At 48.1% G+C, this 21,706-nt stretch overlaps 8 protein-coding genes across 8 annotated transcripts; 3 read left to right on the top strand and 5 right to left on the bottom strand.

The window, feature by feature from the left end:
• Positions 1-331: 331 nt before the first annotated feature.
• I303_100115 (uncharacterized protein) lies at positions 332-2,531 on the bottom strand (the record flags this gene model as incomplete). Its single annotated transcript, XM_065968051.1, has 7 exons — positions 332-487; positions 547-642; positions 720-1,175; positions 1,252-1,799; positions 1,869-2,035; positions 2,090-2,158; positions 2,221-2,531. 7 exons carry the CDS (start codon positions 2,529-2,531, stop codon positions 332-334), a joined length of 1,803 nt encoding a protein of 600 aa, XP_065824123.1.
• A 939-nt stretch (positions 2,532-3,470) lies between these two features.
• Positions 3,471-4,451, top strand: I303_100114 (uncharacterized protein; the record flags this gene model as incomplete). The annotated part of the gene is made up of 4 exons (XM_065968050.1): positions 3,471-3,695; positions 3,757-3,947; positions 4,054-4,223; positions 4,342-4,451. The coding sequence occupies 4 exons, from the start codon at positions 3,471-3,473 to the stop codon at positions 4,449-4,451; spliced, it is 696 nt and encodes a 231-aa protein (XP_065824122.1).
• A 371-nt stretch (positions 4,452-4,822) lies between these two features.
• Positions 4,823-8,598, bottom strand: I303_100113 (potassium/sodium efflux P-type ATPase, fungal-type; the record flags this gene model as incomplete). The annotated part of the gene is made up of 9 exons (XM_018403490.1): positions 4,823-4,969; positions 5,036-5,113; positions 5,184-7,082; positions 7,139-7,406; positions 7,461-7,670; positions 7,725-7,785; positions 7,836-8,046; positions 8,128-8,243; positions 8,313-8,598. 9 exons carry the CDS (start codon positions 8,596-8,598, stop codon positions 4,823-4,825), a joined length of 3,276 nt encoding a protein of 1,091 aa, XP_018266144.1.
• Positions 8,599-9,537: 939 nt separating this feature from the next.
• I303_100112 (uncharacterized protein) lies at positions 9,538-12,216 on the top strand (the record flags this gene model as incomplete). Its single annotated transcript, XM_065968049.1, has 8 exons — positions 9,538-9,696; positions 9,755-9,762; positions 9,987-10,126; positions 10,176-10,586; positions 10,647-10,878; positions 10,939-11,216; positions 11,276-11,622; positions 11,689-12,216. The coding sequence occupies 8 exons, from the start codon at positions 9,538-9,540 to the stop codon at positions 12,214-12,216; spliced, it is 2,103 nt and encodes a 700-aa protein (XP_065824121.1).
• Positions 12,217-12,379: 163 nt separating this feature from the next.
• On the bottom strand, positions 12,380-14,432 carry I303_100111 (uncharacterized protein; the record flags this gene model as incomplete). The annotated part of the gene is made up of 8 exons (XM_018403488.1): positions 12,380-12,701; positions 12,794-12,900; positions 12,963-13,041; positions 13,102-13,148; positions 13,208-13,684; positions 13,799-14,047; positions 14,120-14,206; positions 14,262-14,432. 8 exons carry the CDS (start codon positions 14,430-14,432, stop codon positions 12,380-12,382), a joined length of 1,539 nt encoding a protein of 512 aa, XP_018266142.1.
• A 948-nt stretch (positions 14,433-15,380) lies between these two features.
• Positions 15,381-16,794, top strand: I303_100110 (uncharacterized protein; the record flags this gene model as incomplete). Its single annotated transcript, XM_018403487.1, has 5 exons — positions 15,381-15,695; positions 15,767-16,033; positions 16,104-16,317; positions 16,385-16,445; positions 16,509-16,794. 5 exons carry the CDS (start codon positions 15,381-15,383, stop codon positions 16,792-16,794), a joined length of 1,143 nt encoding a protein of 380 aa, XP_018266141.1.
• A 299-nt stretch (positions 16,795-17,093) lies between these two features.
• Positions 17,094-18,197, bottom strand: I303_100109 (uncharacterized protein; the record flags this gene model as incomplete). Its single annotated transcript, XM_018403486.1, has 4 exons — positions 17,094-17,324; positions 17,418-17,462; positions 17,541-17,634; positions 17,713-18,197. The coding sequence occupies 4 exons, from the start codon at positions 18,195-18,197 to the stop codon at positions 17,094-17,096; spliced, it is 855 nt and encodes a 284-aa protein (XP_018266140.1).
• Positions 18,198-18,749: 552 nt separating this feature from the next.
• I303_100108 (uncharacterized protein) lies at positions 18,750-20,983 on the bottom strand (the record flags this gene model as incomplete). The annotated part of the gene is made up of 9 exons (XM_065968048.1): positions 18,750-19,159; positions 19,221-19,554; positions 19,622-19,852; positions 19,950-20,116; positions 20,168-20,207; positions 20,271-20,368; positions 20,452-20,596; positions 20,655-20,800; positions 20,875-20,983. The coding sequence occupies 9 exons, from the start codon at positions 20,981-20,983 to the stop codon at positions 18,750-18,752; spliced, it is 1,680 nt and encodes a 559-aa protein (XP_065824120.1).
• Positions 20,984-21,706: the final 723 nt, after the last annotated feature.

Below are 21,706 nucleotides of genomic sequence, written 5' to 3'. Positions count from 1 at the left end.
AACATCAAAGTTGGTGTGATTATAAGATGTTGTTTCATCAACACGTTGTATGACGAAGCTGCATACTCCGTCGACATAACCTACACGCACTCCAGATCGCCACTTCTCAGCACCGCCTAGCAATTTCGGCTTGAACGGACGAACAACCGGCAGAAGCTGTCTTGCATAACCCTAAAGTAAAAACTATACATATATTGTCAGGCATCGACGTACATGCGCAAGAGCTGATTACTACGTTCTGCGCATGCACGAATACAATCCCTGAAGATGCACTCATCGCAGAAGCCATGAGGATCTAACGGAATGCGGTTCCAACACCTTGTGAGATCGCTCAAACTTTCCATCTTCTACCCAGGACAATGACACCGACTGAACCTATCATACAACTTATAGCGCAAACAATGAAGGTAAACTTGAAACATCGAGGGCCATAACATTGATCTGACGGATCTCCCGAAGCGGGAATGGACAGCAATGCGTAAAGATACTGATGAGACCATGAAATTTAGTTCTCTGCCCGACGGTCGAAGAGTAAGCAAGACTCACAGAGTACACGATTGAACCTAAAGCAGCAAAGTATGATATCATCCCCCATGCCAAACCAAAGTTCGTCGCTCCATAATGATGCGATACGACGGCGGGCTATCATTCACCATATCAGCTTGATTCTTTTGCCGAACACTCTACACCCGATTATGATAAAGAAAGATTATACGCACTACCAGCGTGAAAATGGTTCCGTACATCGCTCCGGCTCCTGCACTGAGCACGCTGAGATGCGCGCCTGTATCACCCAGCATGCCAGCAGACCAAGCGAAGATCAAACCTAACGTAGCTCCTGCTAAAGCGGCAAATGCTGATCTGCTTAACCGTACTGGTCGCTGCCTTATGAAGAGATGACTCGGTTGCGTTGGATCCCGTCTATGCGCTGGATTCGGAGTTGCGTGTAATGGCGGAGCCAAGTAATCTGCCAGAACACCCGTGACTAGTCTGGCTATCGTCGACGTGAGAGATAAGAGAAAGACATGCTTGTTCCTGACGGCAAGTGGATTTGAATTTGTCAATGTGAAGGACGGCGCCAGAGTAGTGAAGAACATCGAAATGTCGGAGTGAAGGGCTGTTGGTGGTAGGAGTGAAGTGATTATGGATCCGATAGATGCGATGACCATTTCTCCCTGTACACGAAACGAGATCAACAATAGGCTTGAAGGTCATGGCAGAAAGTGAGAGATACAAGAGACTCTAACTTACAGGACCAATAATTAGAGCGAGGAAAATGCCAAAACTCCAGAACCCCTGATAGTCCTTGAGCAAGTCCTTCGCTGTATAACTATCTTTCCCACTCTCCATAGCTTCTATCTCTTCCCATGCCGCTTCGATACCGCCAATCAACATCGGAGTCCTCTCGTCCAATCTAAGTAGCTGGCCAATACTCTCACTCATTTCTCCCATATCTGCCGACTCATCGTCCTGATCCTCGTCATCATAGTCCTGTTCGTTGTCATCATTGTCGAGGTGTGCGTTCTGACCGTGACCATTTTCGGCATCTTCAGGTAGCTTGATATCGCCAAACAACTCAGGCTGAGGAATGACTTTCATGAAAAGCGATCCGAAGAGGTTGACAGCGGGAGAAAGGATTCCGAGGAAAAACAGGAATTTGGCGGCATCCAATTCTCTGGAATGCTTGAGGGAGAATATGGGTAATGCGGAAAAGGACGAAAGGACCAATGCTGATAGACCGATCAGGGACAAGGGGAGCGACAAGGCTAGTGTGGGATGTGATGGAAATGATAGTGATGCTGGACTCGAATGTCAGCAACCGGTCTCTGCGATGGATTCTGCGTTGCCATCGTGCTAACGGGACTCACAACAAGTCAAACAAGCAAAGTAGGATCCGACAGTTGCGGCTCCGACTAGGAAGTATGCTATGGTTAGGTAGATGTGGACGAAGGGTGTTTCGGAGGTGGCTGAGCGTAATATAGCGGCGAAAGATTGATAGCCTATCAAGCTGAATCCAGCAGACACCAATGATCCACTGAATTACAAATTGATTAGCTATAATTCGAAGCAGAGAGAGGATGTCACCCACACTCTAGGACCATACTTGTCTGTCAGAGCCCCGAGAGGCGCAGCGCAAAGATATACACCCAGTGTTCCTCTATATCCGTCGTTAGCTCAGCATTTCGGCTTGGGGTACGATATTGAGAAAACACGACTCACCCTATGACAATCGTTTGGGCTTGAGTGATGTCCAATTTGAGGGATCTAGCTACGTCCGGCCCGTATGTACCCCAGCAATACACCCCATTAGCCTGTACAGCACTGATCGCTATACTGAAGCATGTCAGGCCGATCTGCAGCGGACGAGGCAATGTGACATTTAGAGATAGGATTTGTCGTTTGAGGGATCGCTTGGAACGTAAGATCGCTGGAACGTCTGGAGGTTCAAGCGGTGTCATGGGCGGTGGAGGTTGCGGTTCATCCTGATAGTGCGTTGTGGAGGGATGCAGAGGTGGCGAAGATGATGACATGTTGGGTGGAGAGAGCCAGGTCAGTCACATGCAGTGATCAGATTGAGAGAAGAAAGGGAAGGATGCAAGATAAGGGGGAGTTGATTTGGTTGATTGATGATGCTCGGTCACGTAACCGTAGCCGGAGACGCGCTACATCATCCCGATCGACGGATCAGATTAGTGCACCTGGATTTTTGTTGCTATGTCAGCCTTATTCAGGATGACCCAACCGATATCACCAGCTCAGAGGATCAGAAGAGGGCGACAAGCTAAGAGTCCGAGAAGTCCAGCTCCATCTGCATGATCTCAATGCAGAGCTCGAAGGTCACCCAGACATACAGGTATGATTCGGTCAAGTACGCTGATTGTGCTCGCAGTTTCTGATCAGTAAACCGGTCGACGTCCAATGGCGACGGCCTCGGCCGTATGAATCAGATCAGTGATGAAAGGTAACAATACAGCTAGCAATGACTGATCAGGGTACTGCGGGAGGACAGCTGAGCTCGTGCAAGGTCTGATAGAGTTCATCGATGGCACGATAATCTTCACATGTCGGGATGAATATAGAGGTAACTAATCAAATAAACATACATTGTTGCATCATCGACGACAAGCTGATTAGCCGCAAGATCTCCTTTATGTCGGCATACAGCGTCCTTGCGCAAGTAGTAGTGTCAAGTATAGCCAAAGTGGTGATAGAGTTTCCAAGGATCGCACCAGATCAAGAAAGGTACTTGGTGAAGCACTTAATTCACCCTTTCCCCTTAAGGTCAGCTGTGCGGATTGTAACGGGACCTCCTTTTTGGGTCTACGGACGACTCGTCGAAAGGATCCCGATGTGTCCAATCTCCGGAGTTTTTGAGTATGTTCCAAGCTTGGCCCGACCTCTTCGCTTGGACTTATCATTCCCAAAGTCGCGCTGAACATTATTCCGCTTGGAGGATCGAAATCATAAACATGTTTTACCGGTTGAGAGGCTCGTCCATCTCACTGGTATTGTCACTGGCGCTGGCAATCAGCGTAAGGGCACAAGGAACCATTGACAAGCGACAAGACAGCAACGAAGAGACGGAAAACAATGATATCGGTCACAAAGGTCTGCGGCTCGAGGGAGAACGAGGTCCGATATGGCACGGTTCTCCCAAGCGATCTGATCTCGCGGGGAGAGATAGCACCTGGCTGGTGAGTTTATCATCGCTTGAGTCCCTTGATTCAAGTCTAATGCTGACGATCTGTGTCGAAGCTGGCAGCGGCAAGTGCTATCGTTTGGGGAAACCCGGGTATTGTGACGAGCAAATTCTCTTTTGGTGGGGGGCCAGACTGGGTTCAATCGGCAACAATCACCATCTTCGATCAGTGGCAGAACCAGTATCAACAGGAAATGAATTACTCGTCCACTTTATTCGATGATTACAGTCTCGCAGGTGAATGCTGGTACGTCGTTTCACTGGAGCGAAATCATCCACATGAAGGTGATCTGATGAGAAGAAAATCACTTCAGCATGGGCCTATATATGGATAGCTGACTTTGCTACCACAGGTGGCCGGCTGCTCTTGAGAGTGCCACGATCAACCAGCAAGACGGTGACTGGATTCAGAATGGTCAGTTCGTCAACGATCAGTACACTTCCGCAAATGCTGCTACGGGACTATGGAAGATCACTGGCAAGCGTGCAGAAGTTACTTGGGATATGAGCTATGACAACGTCCGTGAGTGAACCGCTGCGATTCATGGCTTTTGTGCCTTTTCAAGGGCAGTCAATAAGAAGGGTGAGTAGGCCTATGGGTTAGCTGACTGATCGGTATTAATTGCGGCAATGTCCATTAGGTTACTGGCTGGGCCGAATGAACGAAAGTCCCATAGTAGTCAAGCTGAAATCCACAAACAGGTTCTACGATGTCAGAGGCGAAGTCAATGGTGGCGAAATACATTCGTAAATACGGACCATCGAAAGCTAACAGTGTTGCGAGCTACTGCAGCTAACGTTCGATTGCAGTATAATACTTCGATGCCCTATCAAGGACCAGGACAAGTATTTCAAGACAATCGACGAGGTGATCGGGGATATAGATCATATTGGCTTCTTGAGCGATGATGTGACATACTGGTCGTAGCTATTGCTATGCGGCTAATCATAAGTTATATGATCATGCCTGAAGCTCATGCTGATATCATTAGATTGTGTCAAGATATACCCACTTTATTCTTGTCCTATGCATATTATGATCACTTCCATTATATTCCTATTTGTGTATAAAATAGCTACATAAAGATCCTCCCATTCCTGACATGCTGGCGACTTATGGTTTTACACCGGAGCGATAGTAGTCTCCATCTTGAGCGTCTTGTCCGAAGGGCCCCTGGAGGGCTCGGGGACATGAGTTCGGCGGAAGTAGATTCTTTTACACCATTTGTACAGCTCCGTGCAAGCAAGGTAAACAAAGATCATTCCAAACTGATAATTAAGGTCGTTGTTAGCTGATTGTTCCACATAGGACTGAGGCATACGTTTCAGACTTACGACAATTCCCCATTCCCATTTCAAAGCACCGTGTAGGAATACCTTGTTGTTGATAACGGGTATGTATACGACAGGGAACTGGATAGTACAGTGGATGTCAACAATCAGCTGCAATGCAGCCCTTTCGGTAGAGTTAAATCCGACTCACAGTGCCGAGGGCCAATACAAATACCGACCAAAGCAATACCTTGTTGTCTTTGAGATTGACCTGGAAAATTCCCTTGTTGAAGTGTTTACATTCCAGACCGTGGATCATCAAGATGATGACCAAAGTAGCGAAGCAGGTGGCTCGAGCTTGGAATACTGGGTCACAGATCTCGGAATCACCCTCGTTACAGTATCTCCCGAGGTCTCCAGGGAAGTAGCCCCAAAGGACGATGACGAAGTTGACCAAACTCAACGATCCCATCAGGACACCGTAGAAGACGAGATCAATGTAGAATTCAAGGTTGAAGATGTGGTGGAAAGAAGTAGGAGGCTGTTCCATCGCATCAACGGCTGTAGGCTCAAGACCAAGCGCCAAGGCAGGCGGACCAGCAGCGAGGGTGTTGATCCAAAGAGCCGCGACAGCGGACAAAGGGAATACCGATTGGTCGTTCTCATCTTTGAAGGCCAATCCGATCATCAACACGATGATCTCAGCCAAGTTACCGGAAAGCAGGTAGAGTAAGAATTTGGCCAAGTTCTTGAAGACGGATCGACCTTTTCGAATAGCTCGAATGATAGTACTGAAATTATCGTCACTCAATACAATTCTTGAGGATTGTTTCGCGACATCTGATCCTGTACCCATTCCAACACCGACATCTGCCCGTTTGAGTGCAGGAGAATCGTTCACTCCATCTCCGGTCATGACTGTCTTCTGACCTCTTCGATGGATAGCGTCAACCATTCTGACCTTAGTTTCTGGAGCACATCGGGCAACGACAAGCGGCAATTCAGGTAATTTGTCAATCTCATCTTCACTGAGAGCATCGAACTGTTGGCCAGTCATGACGGCTTCTTTGCTGTAAGCCTTTTCCAAGATACCGATATTGAGGGCTATAGCAGTAGCAGTTGCAGGGTGATCACCGGTCAACATTCTAGGGGTAATTCCAGCTCGGAGACAGTCCGCCACAGCACCGGGAGACTCCTTTCTTGGGGGGTCGAAAATACCGGCTAAACCCAAGAAGGCGAAGTCTCGCTCGAATTGATCTCGAGGAGCGCTCTTAACTTCGTCGACCGCTCGAGCTGGGAGCCGTTTGCCACACAAAGCTAAGACTCGGAGACCCTGCGCAGCCAGCGCATCGACCTTGACCATGATATCTTTCTTCCTCTCGTCGGTGAGTTCTTCCCCATGAACGGAGGTGCACAATTCGAAAACTCGTTCTACCGCTCCTTTGAGGTAACATTGTACGTGACCTTCGGTCTTGTCGTCTGGAACGAATCTGTATGCGATGGACATCCTTTTGACGGTGGAATCGAAAGGATGCTCGATGACTTGCTCGTAGTGACCTCTGGACCCAGCTATAGGCGGTCTTCCACTGTGTCCTGATCTGACGGAATCGGCTCGTTGAGGGTGAGGTCTGGAATGAGTGAGGAAAGGTTTACCGTGGCCGAGCTTATGAGCGGCGACTTGCAGGGCAATTTCGGTGGGATCACCGTTAGCTTCCCATTGGCTCTCGTTATCAACAGGCCGAGACAAGGTCGCTTGGTTACAGAGTGATGCACAAAGTCCTAGATCTCGAAGACCGTGTTCTTGTTCGTCCACTAAGATGACTTGTTCGGATAATTCTAATTCTTGAGCGTCAGGATCATTTTCAGGGGTAGAGGTGTCGGAGTTCTTTCGTTGGGGTTTTCTCTTCAAGTCAAGGACTGCTCCGCCGGGAGAGATCTCTTCTCTGTCGGAACGGACCTCACCTCGGGGGTAGAATGGGTCAGAACCAGTCTCAAAAGAGTATGCTTGACCTCGCTTTGTGTTGACAGGAGCGGATTCATTGGCACGAGGATCGAGAGCGGGAACCCAGAATTTTCGGACAACCATTCGACCGACAGTAAGAGTACCGGTCTATCGATGTGTAATGAGCTGCTTGCAGACGTCAAACAGTGCAAAGAAGAGCTCACCTTATCAGAGCAGACATTTTCAACACCCGCTAGGGCTTCGATAGCATCCATACGTCGGACTAGGGCATTTCTTTGAGCAAGATCGGTTGACGCTCTTGCCAGGGTCAGACTGACGACCGCAATGAGTGAGGCTGGCAGGATGGACACGGCAGCTGCTACAGCGTATGTTGCCACGGAAAGGGGCACATCCTTGAAACCGGTGGAAGCAACCACGATTATGGCAATAAGGATCGAGCAGCCCAGCAGGAAGTAAGCAAGTTTGTTGAGTCTGGCCGAGATCGCTGATCAGCATCCTTCTGCTCACGGGCCGAAACCGACTCACTTGATTTGCAATGGAGTCGTTTCCGCAACACCCATGATGACCTTGAATTTGTACCAGTATGCCGCGAAACCGGTGTCCGTTTTCTTAGCCTTGGAGTCCAGAGCCTGTGCGATTTTACCGATTTCGGTATTCATTCCCGTCGAGGTGATGACTACTCGGGCACGGCCTTTGGTGACCTGAGCACCGGAGAAGACCATACTCAATTGGTCACTGCAAATACTATCAGCCTAGTCCGCTCGTTCCGATCCAAGAGTCTGAATTTACCCGACTGGACAATCTTCCTCATCGATTGGATCAGATTGCTTGGCAACGGGCAAAGATTCACCTAAGTGATCGTTAGCGAATTGTACTGTTCACAACAATATATGAGCTTACCAGTCAAGAACGCTTCATCACATTCCAGATTGCTGCAGTGACCCTCAAGCACCCGGCCATCGGCAGGGATGATATCACCATTCTTCACCAGAACCAGATCTCCTGGCACGACCTCTTCGACAGCAATGATCTTGGTCGAACTTTCTGTTCCACCCGCAGTTCGCATAACGGTTGCTTGCGGTGCACCAACGGATTCAAGACTTGCGACGGTCTGAGCGGTCGGGAAAGATTTACGTTAGTTCATGAATTGGTTCCATTTTCTCGGCATTCGTGTCCAGAAATAGAGACTCACCTTTTCTGCTTGCCATTCGGTTATTGTGCCAACAGTGACGTTCAATATTACCAAAGCACCGATAACTCCACCACTGATCCAGTCCATCGTACCAAAGGAGACCGCCATCGCGGCGACTGTTGAAATCGAGCAAGTCAGCTTGGCATCCCTCATGATGCGACATGCCAAAGGAGGGGGTTACTCACTCAGAATGACGGTCATAGCGTTTCCGATCTGCCTCAAACAGATCTTAATCAGACTGGGCTTTTTGGGAGGCTTCAACCTGTTCAATCCATACTGCTCTAATCTTTTCTTCGCCTCCTGCTCTGACAGTCCCTTGGTCTCATTTGCACTAAGAGCATCTAGAACTTTCCCCGAGGGCGCTGTGTGAGGTTTGAATGGTAGTGATTGTGTGATAGCTGTATTTCCAGTATCAGCTCTTGAGAATCCCTTCTCAGCGTCAGAGCTGGTTGCGTGTTTCTCAGTTGTCATACTATATGTAAGTGTGATCTTCGCGAAGAAGGAAAGAAGGGAAAAAAAAAAAGACTTCACTCGATGATTATCCATCGCATCTCTTATATATACAATGGGGTGATCCCCATTCGTTCCGGACCGATGAGATGGAGATATGTTTTTGCATCATGCCAAGAAGCCAAGTCCCACTTAAACTGCGAAGTTCAAAATTGAGTATGACAACATCCTCGAGAACGAGAACTCCTTCCTGCCACTCCACCCAAGCCGTACGAGAGGATAGGGTGGATAGATAAGATGTGATCTTGGCGTTTGTCGGTAACGCACGGCGAAAATGTTGATTGGGCGTGCAGGTGCGTCTATCAACAATCAGAAACGGTTGAAAACTCTCCAAGTCTTGGCGTTTTGTGCTTGCATGCCGTATCTTTTGGGTCTAGAGGTCCAGATGGCATCGGATATATCACTAGCGGGGCCCGTCAAGCGTTAAAATGCGGCAGATGGCCGAGTGAGTAGAAAGCAGGCTTCTTGGCAATGACGAAGTCTTTTCTTGGCGCGAAATGGATGTCGGTAAAAGGGTAAACTCCGGAAAAGGTAAAGAATCAGTCACGAGCAATAGTTATTCGATATCAGACTCATTGCTCATCGATGGGGACTCCGTTGAAGCACTAAATCGTCTTGATGGACCGTCTCTTCCTCAGCTAAGCTGACACAGGTGCGATACTCTTAGCTGCTTCCGTCGACGCCCAATGAATAGCATGCATCTTATTGAGATCTGCATCTGAGAACAAGCGTGACTGTGACCAAAGGTCGGCGGACGCCGATGGGACCTGACTCCGTAGTTCGGGCATAACACCCGAAGACATTGCCCATTTTGCTGTTGATATTGACCCACTCTACCTAGATAGCCCACTGATTATACAAGATCAGCATTGTAAGCTCCTGCCACATCCTCCTGCACCGATGGACCAATCCTCCAGTGGGCCATCGAGGCTTTCGTCCACCCCTCAAAGCCATCATGCAGGTGAAGGCAGCCTGAGCTCAACAGACAAGGGAAAAAGAAAAGCAGACGGCCAACCTAGACCCAAGAATCTCCAAGCATGCGACAGGTGTAGGACGAAGGTAAGTTCCTTCGCCTGGTACTGAGTGGATTCACTGACCATAACCATATCTGTTGCAGAAAACAAAGTAAGTTCTCGACCGCTTCATCACTATAGAACAAGTGATTGACGGTCAACCAGATGCGAACCGCTTGAAACACGGCGAGACTTGTGTCAAGCCTGCAATTCGGCCTCTTTAACATGCACTTTCGACTTGCCCTTAACAGCCTCCAGAACTAAGCGCATACGGAATGGGCACTATCAGTCTCACGGCGCTGTGTGGTCGGTTGACCATGATAATCCCAATCTTAGAAGCGAGAATGCCGAGGAGGACAGATTACGCTTGGAGAGATCGGTTAGCGAGTTCGATCATGGAGGTCCTAGTATTATACCGAGAGCCAGGAGTGTTCTGGGCCTGACACCACTCAGAACCACCTCGTCACGTCGAGAAGGTGAGTAATTTGCCTTTGGAGGTCCGCAGCGCTGATCCGTTCGAGATAGGTCCTACCGCTATCTCATATATCCTCCACTCCACTCCGACTTTACCTATTTCTTATCTGACAGAGTATGATGAACACAACAATCTCACAATGATCATGTCACCGCCCGAATCAGGCAACGGTTATATGCAAGTGACCACGCAAAACCAAAATCCTCCTTCCGCTGATCCGCCTTCACACGTGATCGAGGCTCTCAACTCTCCCAGCTGGACTGAAGTGGTCAATCGCCTGGTAGAGACCTTTTTGGTGAACGTCAGTCCCTTTATACCGATTGTCACGAGGGGAGACATGCCAGAGATCACTCAAACCCTGTGTCACGTCATGGCGGCGGTCGCTGCTGCTCGACTCAATTGCCCAAAGGAAATTTTCGACTGTCTGAATTACATTGTCACACAGGAGATGTATGAACAAGGTGACTAGACAATCCCCTGTCCTTTTGCTACATCGTTCCGCTGATACCGCTATGATTCAGACACCTTGAGCGAGCCGAATAAGCAGAATGTCCAGACATTGCTCGTAGCTTGTCTTGTGGATGAATTAGCTTTACAGAACGGTTCTGCTACCCCGGAAAGCGTGTCTCGTGCGAGGTTATCGGCAGCTATAAGACTGGCACAAGATCTTTCGATGGATCAGGCGGATGGAGATGAGCACGAAGCAGAGGCAGGTAGTAGGATCTGGCGATGTGCAGTCATACTTGATCAATGGTCCGCACATACATCCAACCTGCATCCCACAAAGAGATTCATTCTGACATTCGTCTATAGGTCCGCTGCAAAAACAGGTGCTCGCCCCATCTTGCCCTACACATCGCTTCCCACGAATGTGACATTGACACCGCCATCAGAAAAGGTTGCATTCTTTGATCACTTGTTCTCCCTTACCCTTATCCTATCCAGGGTACTCGCTAAAGTATATGGACCGAATGGGATCAACAAAATTAGGAGCACAGAGTTGCAGGATATCAGGGTGAAATTGCTACAATGGAAAGAGGAATTGCCGTCAAGCCTCAACTTCAAAGGGTCTTGGTCAAATCTTCCGTCAGGTGCGGCTGTCCTCTCGTCCAACAGACTTTTCGAGCTTATCAAATGTCTGGATCTTTAGGTATACTACACTTGTTGCATACGACCGCTACATTCCTGCTGTACCGGCCATTCATGCGTTGGTCTTTCATCTGTCCCCCTCACATCGATCTTTCACTGGACATTCCTGTCTGGCTAGACCTCAACCCATCGACTAGACAAGCTTTAGAATGGGCTGCGAATCAGGACGAGCTGGCCGACTTACTTCTCTTCGGACCATATGCACTTGGTCTGATGAGTCTTGTCCAGTATCATTTGTACGCTCGAAGAAGGGAATGGGACGGAATAGTGATCCTCGGAAAATTTAGAGAGACAACTATTAGGTGGATAGAAGGATGGGGAGAAGGTAGAATGCCTCTTCAGACTTCGGTACGTCCTATAATACTTTGCTGTTGACTTTCAACCGCCTTAATGTGCTAATTAGCCACGATACAGCAATTGCAAGTTGTGTCCTTGCTTCACGCATGCGCTCAAAAAGCAGCCAAAGAAGGCTTAAGTTCATACGACCTGACGTCATCCAGAAGAGGTCTGAACCCTACTCCAGGTGTTCTCAATCGATTACCAGAAACGACTGTCCATGGCGTGACCTTCCTGAGAGATCCGACTCACCCCAAAGGAGGAGTTTTGGTGGCCACGCAAAAGGCAGCTTCAGAAATCAAGGATTTACCTCCGGATACCGTCATCATTGGTGGACCACCGCGTGTCGAACCAAACATCGTGTTAGATTCGATGACAAATATAACTGAACCACCGGAGGGAACCACCTCATCAGCGTCAGCGGCCAATGGGAATACAACATATGGTGCCTTGGGTGGAACAGCGGTTGGATTTGAGAATATCACCAATCCAGTCAATCCCCAAGGCGAAGGGAGGATAAGCATGTCGAGTCCCGATTGGGAAGCTATCGTTTCAAGCTTGAATTATTCTCTGGATGGTACACAACACGGATTCAACGATAATTAAGCGGTCTCGTACGTCTACATATATTCAGATGCCCTGTATCGGATTCAAGACAGATTTGACCAAATATAAACACCTGTTGTACGTCTGGAACAAATGCATCGCGAATTTGACACATTAGTATATCAACACTATGAAAGTCTCCACGTCCCGACTATACGTGTGTCTAAAGGGTGTATCTGAAGTCCAATCTCTGCTTGTCAGTCTTGTCCTCATATCTCTGAGGGTTCTCTATGATGGGAATATCCGTGTGACCCTCCCCAGCCAGCTTTTCGGCTGAACCCTCAGATGCAGTTCCGGGTCCAGCCGTTCCAATCGCTTTAGCTTCTTGCAAATTGCCACTCCTGGCTAACCGATCTCTGCGATTGTTCTCGGCGAGGTACAAGTATCGCAGCAGGATCGAAGCGGCAGAAGCGAATACCATGCAGACTATGACCGCGATCCAGGTGGATCGGTATTTGATAGCCTTCTCTTGCGCGAAGACAAGGCTAAAATAGCATGGAGGAATGAGGTTTTTCTGTCAGCCCTTGAAACAGGAAACACAACATGCTCGGCTGGCTGATTGGCCAATTGAACTTACTATGATGCGGCGATATTCCCGACGTTGTATCCTACGAAGATGAAGCCGGATGTTACTCCTTTCTTCGTTGCTCCTGCTGTGTTTGCTGAAGCTAGGGACAGCAATAGCTGGAGTGAACAACATGTTGTCAGTGACAATCAAGCGAAAAAGCAAGTCAGATCGTACTTACGACGTATGGTGCGCCAAAACTTGCTACGAGGTAATACCCGATAAGAGGGCCAACCGTTGGGTGCCAAGGAGCAGTCCAGCTGATTTGATCGTCAGAACAGTGCTTTGGAAACTGCAAGGCGCAGATACTTCGTACTCACATGACAATAGCACCAACGACAACAGGAATACAACTCAGAGGTAGGAGCTGAAACCGAGGCAGCAGTGAGCTCCCATCTTGTGGATATGAATACTTGAGTCACTCACCCAGGTTCTGATGTTCTTATACCTGTCGGCAAAATAGCTGAAAAACGCAATAGTAATCACCGTCACAAATCCACCAGGAATCAACAAAGCGGTCGATTGCAAGCTCGTGTACCCAAAGCCTGAGATGATTCTAGCTCCAAAGGCAGTGACCGATCCATTACAGATATAGATTGCTGCACCTATCAAGAGATAGATCCAAGTTTTCACATCGCTGATCGCTTCGAGGATCTGATAAGGCTTGATAGATTGTTGACTTGACCCCCATGGATTCTCTTCGTATCTCTTGATCAAAATCTGTTTCTCCTCTTCGGTGAAGTATCGGCCAGGATAAAGGGGCGAATCAGGCATGAAGAAGTAAATGACGAATCCCCATGCGATAGTTAGCGATCCGCAGAAATAGTACATCGATTTCCAAGGGTGGGTGCCGCCTGTTTTGCCGAGTCCAATGTTGATCAATGCTGAGAACATGCTGAATACCTATATATCATAAAATTTCGACATACATGATCAGCTGTGATCAGCATGCAGATATTGAATAACACAAGGAGAAGAGCAGAGAGATAAGGACAGTGTAAGACTAGACTAACTTACTCCGGTAGCAGAATAGAAGAAGCCGATTCGTTTGGCTTGTTCTTGGGGTTTCCACCACAATGCACAGACAGCTACGAAAGCTGGAGATACGGCCGACTCGACAAATCCAAGGATGACTCGCTGAGCTACGAAACCAGGGTAGTTGTGGCATACAACCGTGAGGATACAGACCAGTCCCCAGATAATTACGCATACCGCAGCCGTCTTGGCCAGGGGGAGCCGAGCGAAAAGTAGACCCATTGGTAGCACCTACCAAGGCATGAGAATCAGCATGAAGATCCTAGACGGACTCATGACTCATTGTAGAAGTATGTGACTCACAGCAACGATATAACCATAGTAGAAGGCTGCTGTAGCGGTACTATATCGAGTGGTATAAGTCACGCCATTGATCGTTCGTGTGAGATCCTATGTCACTCGTGAGCCACATGTCTTGACCTCGCAGAGTATGCAGGAGACTCACTAGATCCTTGAGGATCCCATACACAGCAGCTGTACCCAAAACAGACTTATCGTAGTATTGCAAACCGTAAGTCACCAACATGATGGGTAGTAGCAGTCGATCGATCTTCTGGACCACCCTTCTTTCGGCTTCCCGGAGCCGAACAGCCTCGCTCGAGTCGGTCGATGCCATCTTTTCTTCCTTGAAAGATGATTATACGCTTTCAGTTGGTAGGTTAAGTGAAATCCCCGCCGGGAAACCAGAAAAAGGCCTGTACAAAGCTAGGGCCGGAAAGGATCGATGATGTTGGTTTTCGAGAGACTCCTTTCGCCTTCCAGTCCTATATATGCCACACTAGCGCCTGGAGCCTTCTTGATTGGATCCAAAAAGCTAATGAACGAGTTGAAAATATCGGACTGACAAATGGATTTGTTGACATTGCGCTATCTCGATCGTCCGGATCTGAATTCGGATCTGCTGGATGGGTTGCGGAAAAAATTGCTGAGTGGAGGTGTTGGTAATTACGTTATTTCCCCATCACATCTCTGGTAAGTAAGGCTGGTGAGATGGTATGCTTGTATTGGTTTAAGTCTGCTTACTCAATGCTGTTTAGGTATATGATATGGCACTCGTGTGTTCCCCGACAATCAGAGCAAATTCGGACGGTCAGGGGTCTCGGAAGAAGCACGAGCTCCAGGGATTCCGTCGAAGTTACCAAAGATTTCAAACTGCTCGGAAGGGTTTCGGAGCTCGGATCAACGAGATATTGCGTGTGTCCATCAGCTCCGAGATGCGGATGATGACATTTAGCGTGGATCATACACCCTCGGACCTATCGGCCAGCTGGCAATTCGTCATGGTTATTCGGAGTGATATCAATACCTCGCGCATGGCGTGCTGGAGTCCTTTGGACATGCCAGAGGGCACCGCGAGTGGATCGACACAGGAAGAAGCCGGACTCCCACGGTCTCGCTCTGCATCGGATCAGAATTTCAAAGAACAGGTGTCGAATGTGAGATCAAGCGTATAAAAGTGTTGAGGACTTGAGATGCAGTAAGCAAGTATACGACACGATAGCTCAGACCTTTTTTCGATTATCAGTTGGGGAAGCAGCACTAGCAATACATCATCACAGAAACAATGGCTATTTCATACCCAATTCCGAAGTGGGACAGACCTGCACCCACAACGCACGAGCTGAACTGGGCAGAACTGACTGAACTGCCTTTGGATTTATTCGATACTCCCGACGGCAAAGCTGAACTAGTCAAAAGGGTGAAACATGCTCTCGAAGTTGAAGATCTAGGTTTTTGGTCCGTTACCAACACTGGTTTCTCGGAAGAAGAGATCGAGCACCAATTCGCAATCGGTCAAGCGTTCTACAAATTACCCCTCGAAGAAAGAAAATCTAATAGTATCGATGCTGCCAACGGAGGTTATCTGGGCTACAGGGCTGTACGTCTAGGTCCGCAAGCTTGGCACCATGCCGGTGCCGTCAGCTAATGAGCTGTATCCAACTGTTTTAGGCGTATGAAAGAACAATCAATGGGACGGATGTACTGGATAATATGGAATTACTGAACATTCCGAAATATACGAAAAACTTCTCTGAGACCCCTCGACATGAAATCATCAAAGCTCACGAGGCGGAGATCTCGGATTTCCACAGACGATGTTGGTATGATGTGGCCAGAAAACTATTCGTCTTATTTGCTTTGGCCTTAGAATTGGAGGAGAATTATTTTGTGGATAGACATGATTATGAGAAAGTCAGCCAGGACCACTTGAGATATGTAAGTTGAGTCTCAGACCGAGAGCTGACAATGATTATCATGCTTCCGAGCTGACTTTTGAACCGGATAGATGATGTATCACCCCCGATCAGTGGAAGATGATGAAAAATGCAACAACCTCTGGTCCTGGGCTCACACAGATTACGGTTCACTCACCCTCCTCTTCTCTCAGACTGTGTCCGGTCTTCAAGTGAAGTTCGCCGACGGTACATATCGAGATATAAGGCCGAAGAAGGGCTCGATAGTCGTCAATGTGGCTGACACTCTCAGCTTCATGACAAAAGGTAAGCAATTTTTGAGCCCTTTGGGCCCGCGTCCTTTCGCTTTGGTGCGCTGACTGGGCAAATATAGGGTATCTCAGAAGTACGATCCACAGAGTGACGCGACCGCCTCCTGATCAGGCTCATATCCAGTGAGTGTGCATCGCAAAAATCCGAGACGTGGCAGTAGCTGATCTGGAGGTCACTTTGTTCAGCCGAATCGGAGTATTGTATGGCTGTAGACCCAATGATGATGTCCCAGTAGTCGTCGCGCCTTCTCCCTTACTGCAGAGACTCGGCTACTTGACTCCGGAAGATATAGCGGCGGCTTCGAACGAAAAAGATGCAGTCACAGCTGGAGAATATGTGGCTGCCAGAGTCAAAGCCGTCCATGCTGGTGCGACTTATGGGAATGCCCCGGGTACCAAGTTCAAGCACGGCAATCTCGAAGTTTTGGAGAACTTCGGGGAAGTCAACAGTGGATCAAAGGCCTCTATCTAGGTGTATACGAAATGTCTGTAGCCATGTATGCCTTGTATCTCCCATATGTAGATCGATGTATTTACAGTCGAAGGCGCTCTATGCTTGACCCTAGATGTAGCTTCTGCAGAATCGCGCACAGAACAAAGAGCAAGCCTTACATGCATAAACACCGAGACAAGTATGCACCTTTTAGGGAGTACAATGACCGGGTTTCTCCTAAACAATCCGTATAATTATACCGCAATCGAATCTATAACCGTCTAATTTCGTCATGCCGATTCACCCTGATTTCATCCTGTATCTGTCGAAGGCCCACGCTAAGCCTTGTCGGCCTTGACGGGTTTGTCGGGGATGAAGAACCACCATATGACTTGGATCATCCTGAATCCGGCTAGTACGCCCAACGCAGCAGCTTGACCGCCTCCATCTAAGATCGCTCGAGACACGAAGGCTCCGAAGAAGACGGCGAACCCTCCTGCTATCCGTATATCTCTTGAGGGGGTGTATTTGAAGGCGAATAGAAGGGGATCATTGAATATCTCGACCCACTGCAAGGGCAAGAGCATTGAGGTCAGTCAGATACATTGATAACGAAAGCAATCAATCTGCATGATATATGTGACCAGAAAGCCGTTACTCACTGTTGTTGTCAAGACGACAGTCGTGTTCATAGGACTTCCAACACGCTGCAATACCGATAGTCAGCATCGGTATCATCAAACGAGACGAAGCAGATACTGGAGCAGGCGCGGATCGTGACTTACTTTTCCCACTATACCTTGTATTCCCATAGTCGCAGAGATAAATGCCAATGCTGTCATACCTAGCGGATTAGTCCATGAAGGTTCACCTCGAGACCTAATCGAATCGTGATTATACCATAATACATCAGCTTTCACGGTACCGACTTTCAATAGCGGAGCGGGAATCACTCACGTTGCAATTCCACTTTGTCCCGAATAATGAGCAGCCAGACTCGCCGCCATCGCCAATAACGCCTGTATGGAACTCGCCAGTACCAACCATGTCCTCCGTCTCGCGCCGATCTTATCTCCTAATCTACCTAGACTCGTTCCGATCCAGAAACTCAGGAGGGAGGTCAAAGCTTGTTGATCCGGCTTCTGGAATCCATACGTCCTTTCTCCGATAGGCGAGAACGTCCTTGCTATTGCCAGACCCAGTTGAGCTACGTTTCCAGTTTGAAATCCACACCATATATAACATGCTGTAAATGAGGGCGAAGATGTCAAGCCAGTCAAGAAACAAGCGTATATCGATATCAGATTAGTCGATCCGGGAGCATCTATCAGGGCTTCAAATCGTTCTTTGATGGAAGGTGTTGAAGAGGGTTTAGCTGATTTAGAGAGAGACGAAGAAGGGGTAGGGGAATCCTTAGTATTCGTTGGGAGGGTTTCTGACATCTCGTCTTCAAGATTTGCCTAATATGATTTATGGAATCCGCTGCCTCGCTGCCTTACTTTGCTAGACTAGAGACGAGACGAGTTTCTTGAGGGGATGACTATTACTATAGATTATACGGATATAAGAATGACATGTGTAGACAAAGAAGAATTCATTGTTGCCAAGCTTCATGCTATCTTGACTTTTTGACTCGTTAGACCAGCCTTGTGTTTGTGCCCATTTGTAATTCGCCAATTTGTAATTGGTCAAGACTGTTTTGGGCTAATTGGTTAGCGGCCTGAATAGGATTTTCCTAATCAAGGTATGTCACCCCGAATAATTCGGCAAATGTATCGGGTAAATGCGAGTGACGTGCTTTGACGATCATCTCCAAATTCCAGATATTCTGATGCGGAGCTCAATGCACCCGATGATCCCCAATTGATTGATTCTATGCATCTATAATTTGCGTCATATATTTGTGCGAAAATTTCTCGCAACAGTCAGATGCGCAACGGGCTTATGCGAGGAATCGGCCGTCGGAGCTCTACTGCGCTTCTGAGAAGAGCCATTTACCTAGTCACGATATCAGACGATAACGGTGGATCCGTGACGGGTGATCGATCTCCTCCTCTATTGCCCTCTTCGAGGTCATCCTGGATAGGATGCATCTTGAATGCACCCAGTCCCAATAACAACGACAAAAAGCCGAGTCCACCTACTACAGCCAAGGTACCGAAAGCAGCTCTACAAGCTACGATGTACGCGTTCACTGCCTTGCGTTGTACAGCTGGATCCAGTTGATGAAGATAAGAGAGCGATTCTCTGATTGACCGAATCACCTTGCCGGCATGTTTTCCAGTGATGTTTTGTCGTAATTGCTGGAGAAGGACATTCTGTAGAACGGCTTGGGAGCCTGAGATACCTATAACTCCCCCCAGCGAACGAATTAAGAAGACCATCGAGCTCGCCGCAGCGTGTTCTGCCATCATCAAGCAATTAGCAAGCAGCTGCAATCTGGTGGTTACGTCGAGTTCCCTCACCTGTACCAGCCATGTCAAGTATGTTCATCAAGCTAGAGATAAATCCTATACCCATACCCAGATGCACCCAAATCAGATGCACGCCAAATTGCAGTTCGCCTTTTCCTCCGTTTTCTTCAAAGCTCAGCGACAGAAGAGTGAGGGTCCCGCTGAAAAGGATGAAAGCGCCCAGTCGCTGAGTGATATATGCGTGTTCGCGGAACCGATGTAGGAAAATACCTGTCAAGACTGATCCGATTGGCGCCGATAAAGTCGGGTAAAGCAATCTTCTCGAAGCTACCGAAGCTGTTGTGAGAAGCGTAGCTTGGAAAAACAGCGGGATAAGATACAGCGACTGTGATCATGAAGTTTACTTTGATCAGCGCAGAGCTAAACAGGGACGAGAGTTCGGGCGAACGTACCCCAAAGATAGCCATCGATGCAAAGAAGTTGAACAACACCAGACTAGTCATATGGCGATCCGCCAGTAAGCTCAAGGGTAAGACCGGAAGCGGAGTTCTGCCCTCATGTCGGAAGAACGTGATCGAAGTGAAGAGTACCCCGACCAACGCGATAGGTATGAGCGGACTTTTCCAAGGTATTTCATGCCCGCCAAGATTGACGACAATGAGTAAAAGCGTTATTGCAGTCATCTACAATCGACAACAGCCCAGCGGCCAAGCCTTTTTGATAAGCTTCTCTTCGACTGTAAAATCAGACCTGAAACTGTAGACGTGAGGTTGAGCTTACAAGTAAAGCACTTCCGAAATAATCAATATCACCTGCTTGCAATCTGCTCTGCTCCCCAGACTTCAGCTCCTGTAGCTTTGGCCTGACTTTAGCAAGGAAAACGGTAATGGCAAACCCCCCCAGTGGGACAGGTATGAAATATGCGATTCTCCATCCGACAGTGTCCGCTATTAGTTATATCAGTCAGTCGCTCACTCGTGTGTTTGTCCTGTGCTCACATAGGAAACCACCCATTGATGCTCCAAAAGCTGCACCTAGCTGAATCGTCAAATTGTTTAGCTGGATGACCCTGAGAGATGCACACGATCTGAGATGACTCACTCCGAAGATCGTGTTGTTGAAAGCTTGGTATAATGGTCTCAGCCTGTGCGGCAGTATATCCCAAGTGACAGCTTGGGCCCCAGTAATCAAGCCGGCACCTGCAAACTCGTAATTTGCACCATAAGTCATACACCTCACCGTTGCTCGCTGTTCATGTGAGATCGATGACTCGTCCACTCACCTCCAATACCACAAATCACCCTAGCAGCTATCATCTGACTCAACGATCTACTGAGTCCACACAGTAGACAGCCTATGGTGAAGATGATCACTGCAAACAGGTAGACCTGAGTCCGTCCGAACAGGTCTGAAGCTCGTCCATATAGCTGCCGTAAGAATGATCATCAATACCGATGGGTTAAAAGACAAAAGAGAACAGCTTACCGGTGATAAAGCTGTCGAAACTATCATGTAGGAAGTAGCAACCCAAGCTATATTATCGCTTGCATGAAATTCTGCTCCGATCGATGATTGCGTCGAAGCCGCAATTGTACTTTCGAAAGCTGCCAGCAGAGTGTTGGACAGCAGAGCTGCGAATGTCAATGCGATTCAGTCAGCCTAAATTAGCTGGCACCAAAGTCATCGGCAGAGAAGGATATCTCACCGGGCATGACCAAGAAGTAGTCCAGCCTAGTCATAAAACCTGGTTCTTCCCTCCTGTTCCGTGCCTTGGCCAGCAAAGCCGTACGTTCAGACATGAAGGAAGCCGTCATATTGGCCGGCGGATCATTTTCGTAATCATGTCCATTTTCGCTGCTGGTCATACTAATTCACTGGAATTAACCGATCTGTCCGTTTTTTGCTGAGTACACTCGGAGGGATGATGAGGTGTGCACTTCGTGAGACGGCGATGTTGTTACTATATATATGGACTGAGAGATCCGTATGAGGTGTGGAGCTGAACAAGCGAGTCAAGCTTGAAGACGAAGATGACGTTCGACAGAAGAATGAAGACCAAAGATGATGATGATGGTATGGTGTTTTGACAGATGTCGTGATGATCAATGATTATGGCATGATTTTTCTACGCCCAACAGCTTCTAAGGTAATTTCGCTCAAATGCTTGACTGATCACGCGAGATAATATCGATACAAGCTTCTCTTGATCTAGCGTACCGTACTTGACCCTTGAGTAGGATGGTAAGGTACCAAGCGGAATATCTTCCTATACTCAGAGGAAGGGAAGAAGCGGCAGAAACGGTAAAGTCGGTGCGCACCGTCTTCTTTACATTTATTACATGCTTGGCCCTGATGATCTAGCTCCACAAGCTCTATGCGAGGTCTCTCGTTCCCGTCTCCCAGAAGCTCATGACCAATAATCTCATGGTATGAGAACCGAAAATCTCTCATTCCAAGGAGATTTGCCAGCAGTCAATTATGATGTAGAAGAAAGCGGTTGCGATGAATCACGACATCGAAGATCCTGCCAAATTGAC

The sequence above is a fragment of the Kwoniella dejecticola genome, chromosome 1 (genome assembly GCF_000512565.2).
Source record: "Kwoniella dejecticola CBS 10117 chromosome 1, complete sequence".
NCBI lineage: Eukaryota > Fungi > Basidiomycota > Tremellomycetes > Tremellales > Cryptococcaceae > Kwoniella > Kwoniella dejecticola.
This window is presented reverse-complemented; position numbering and strand designations above follow the sequence as displayed.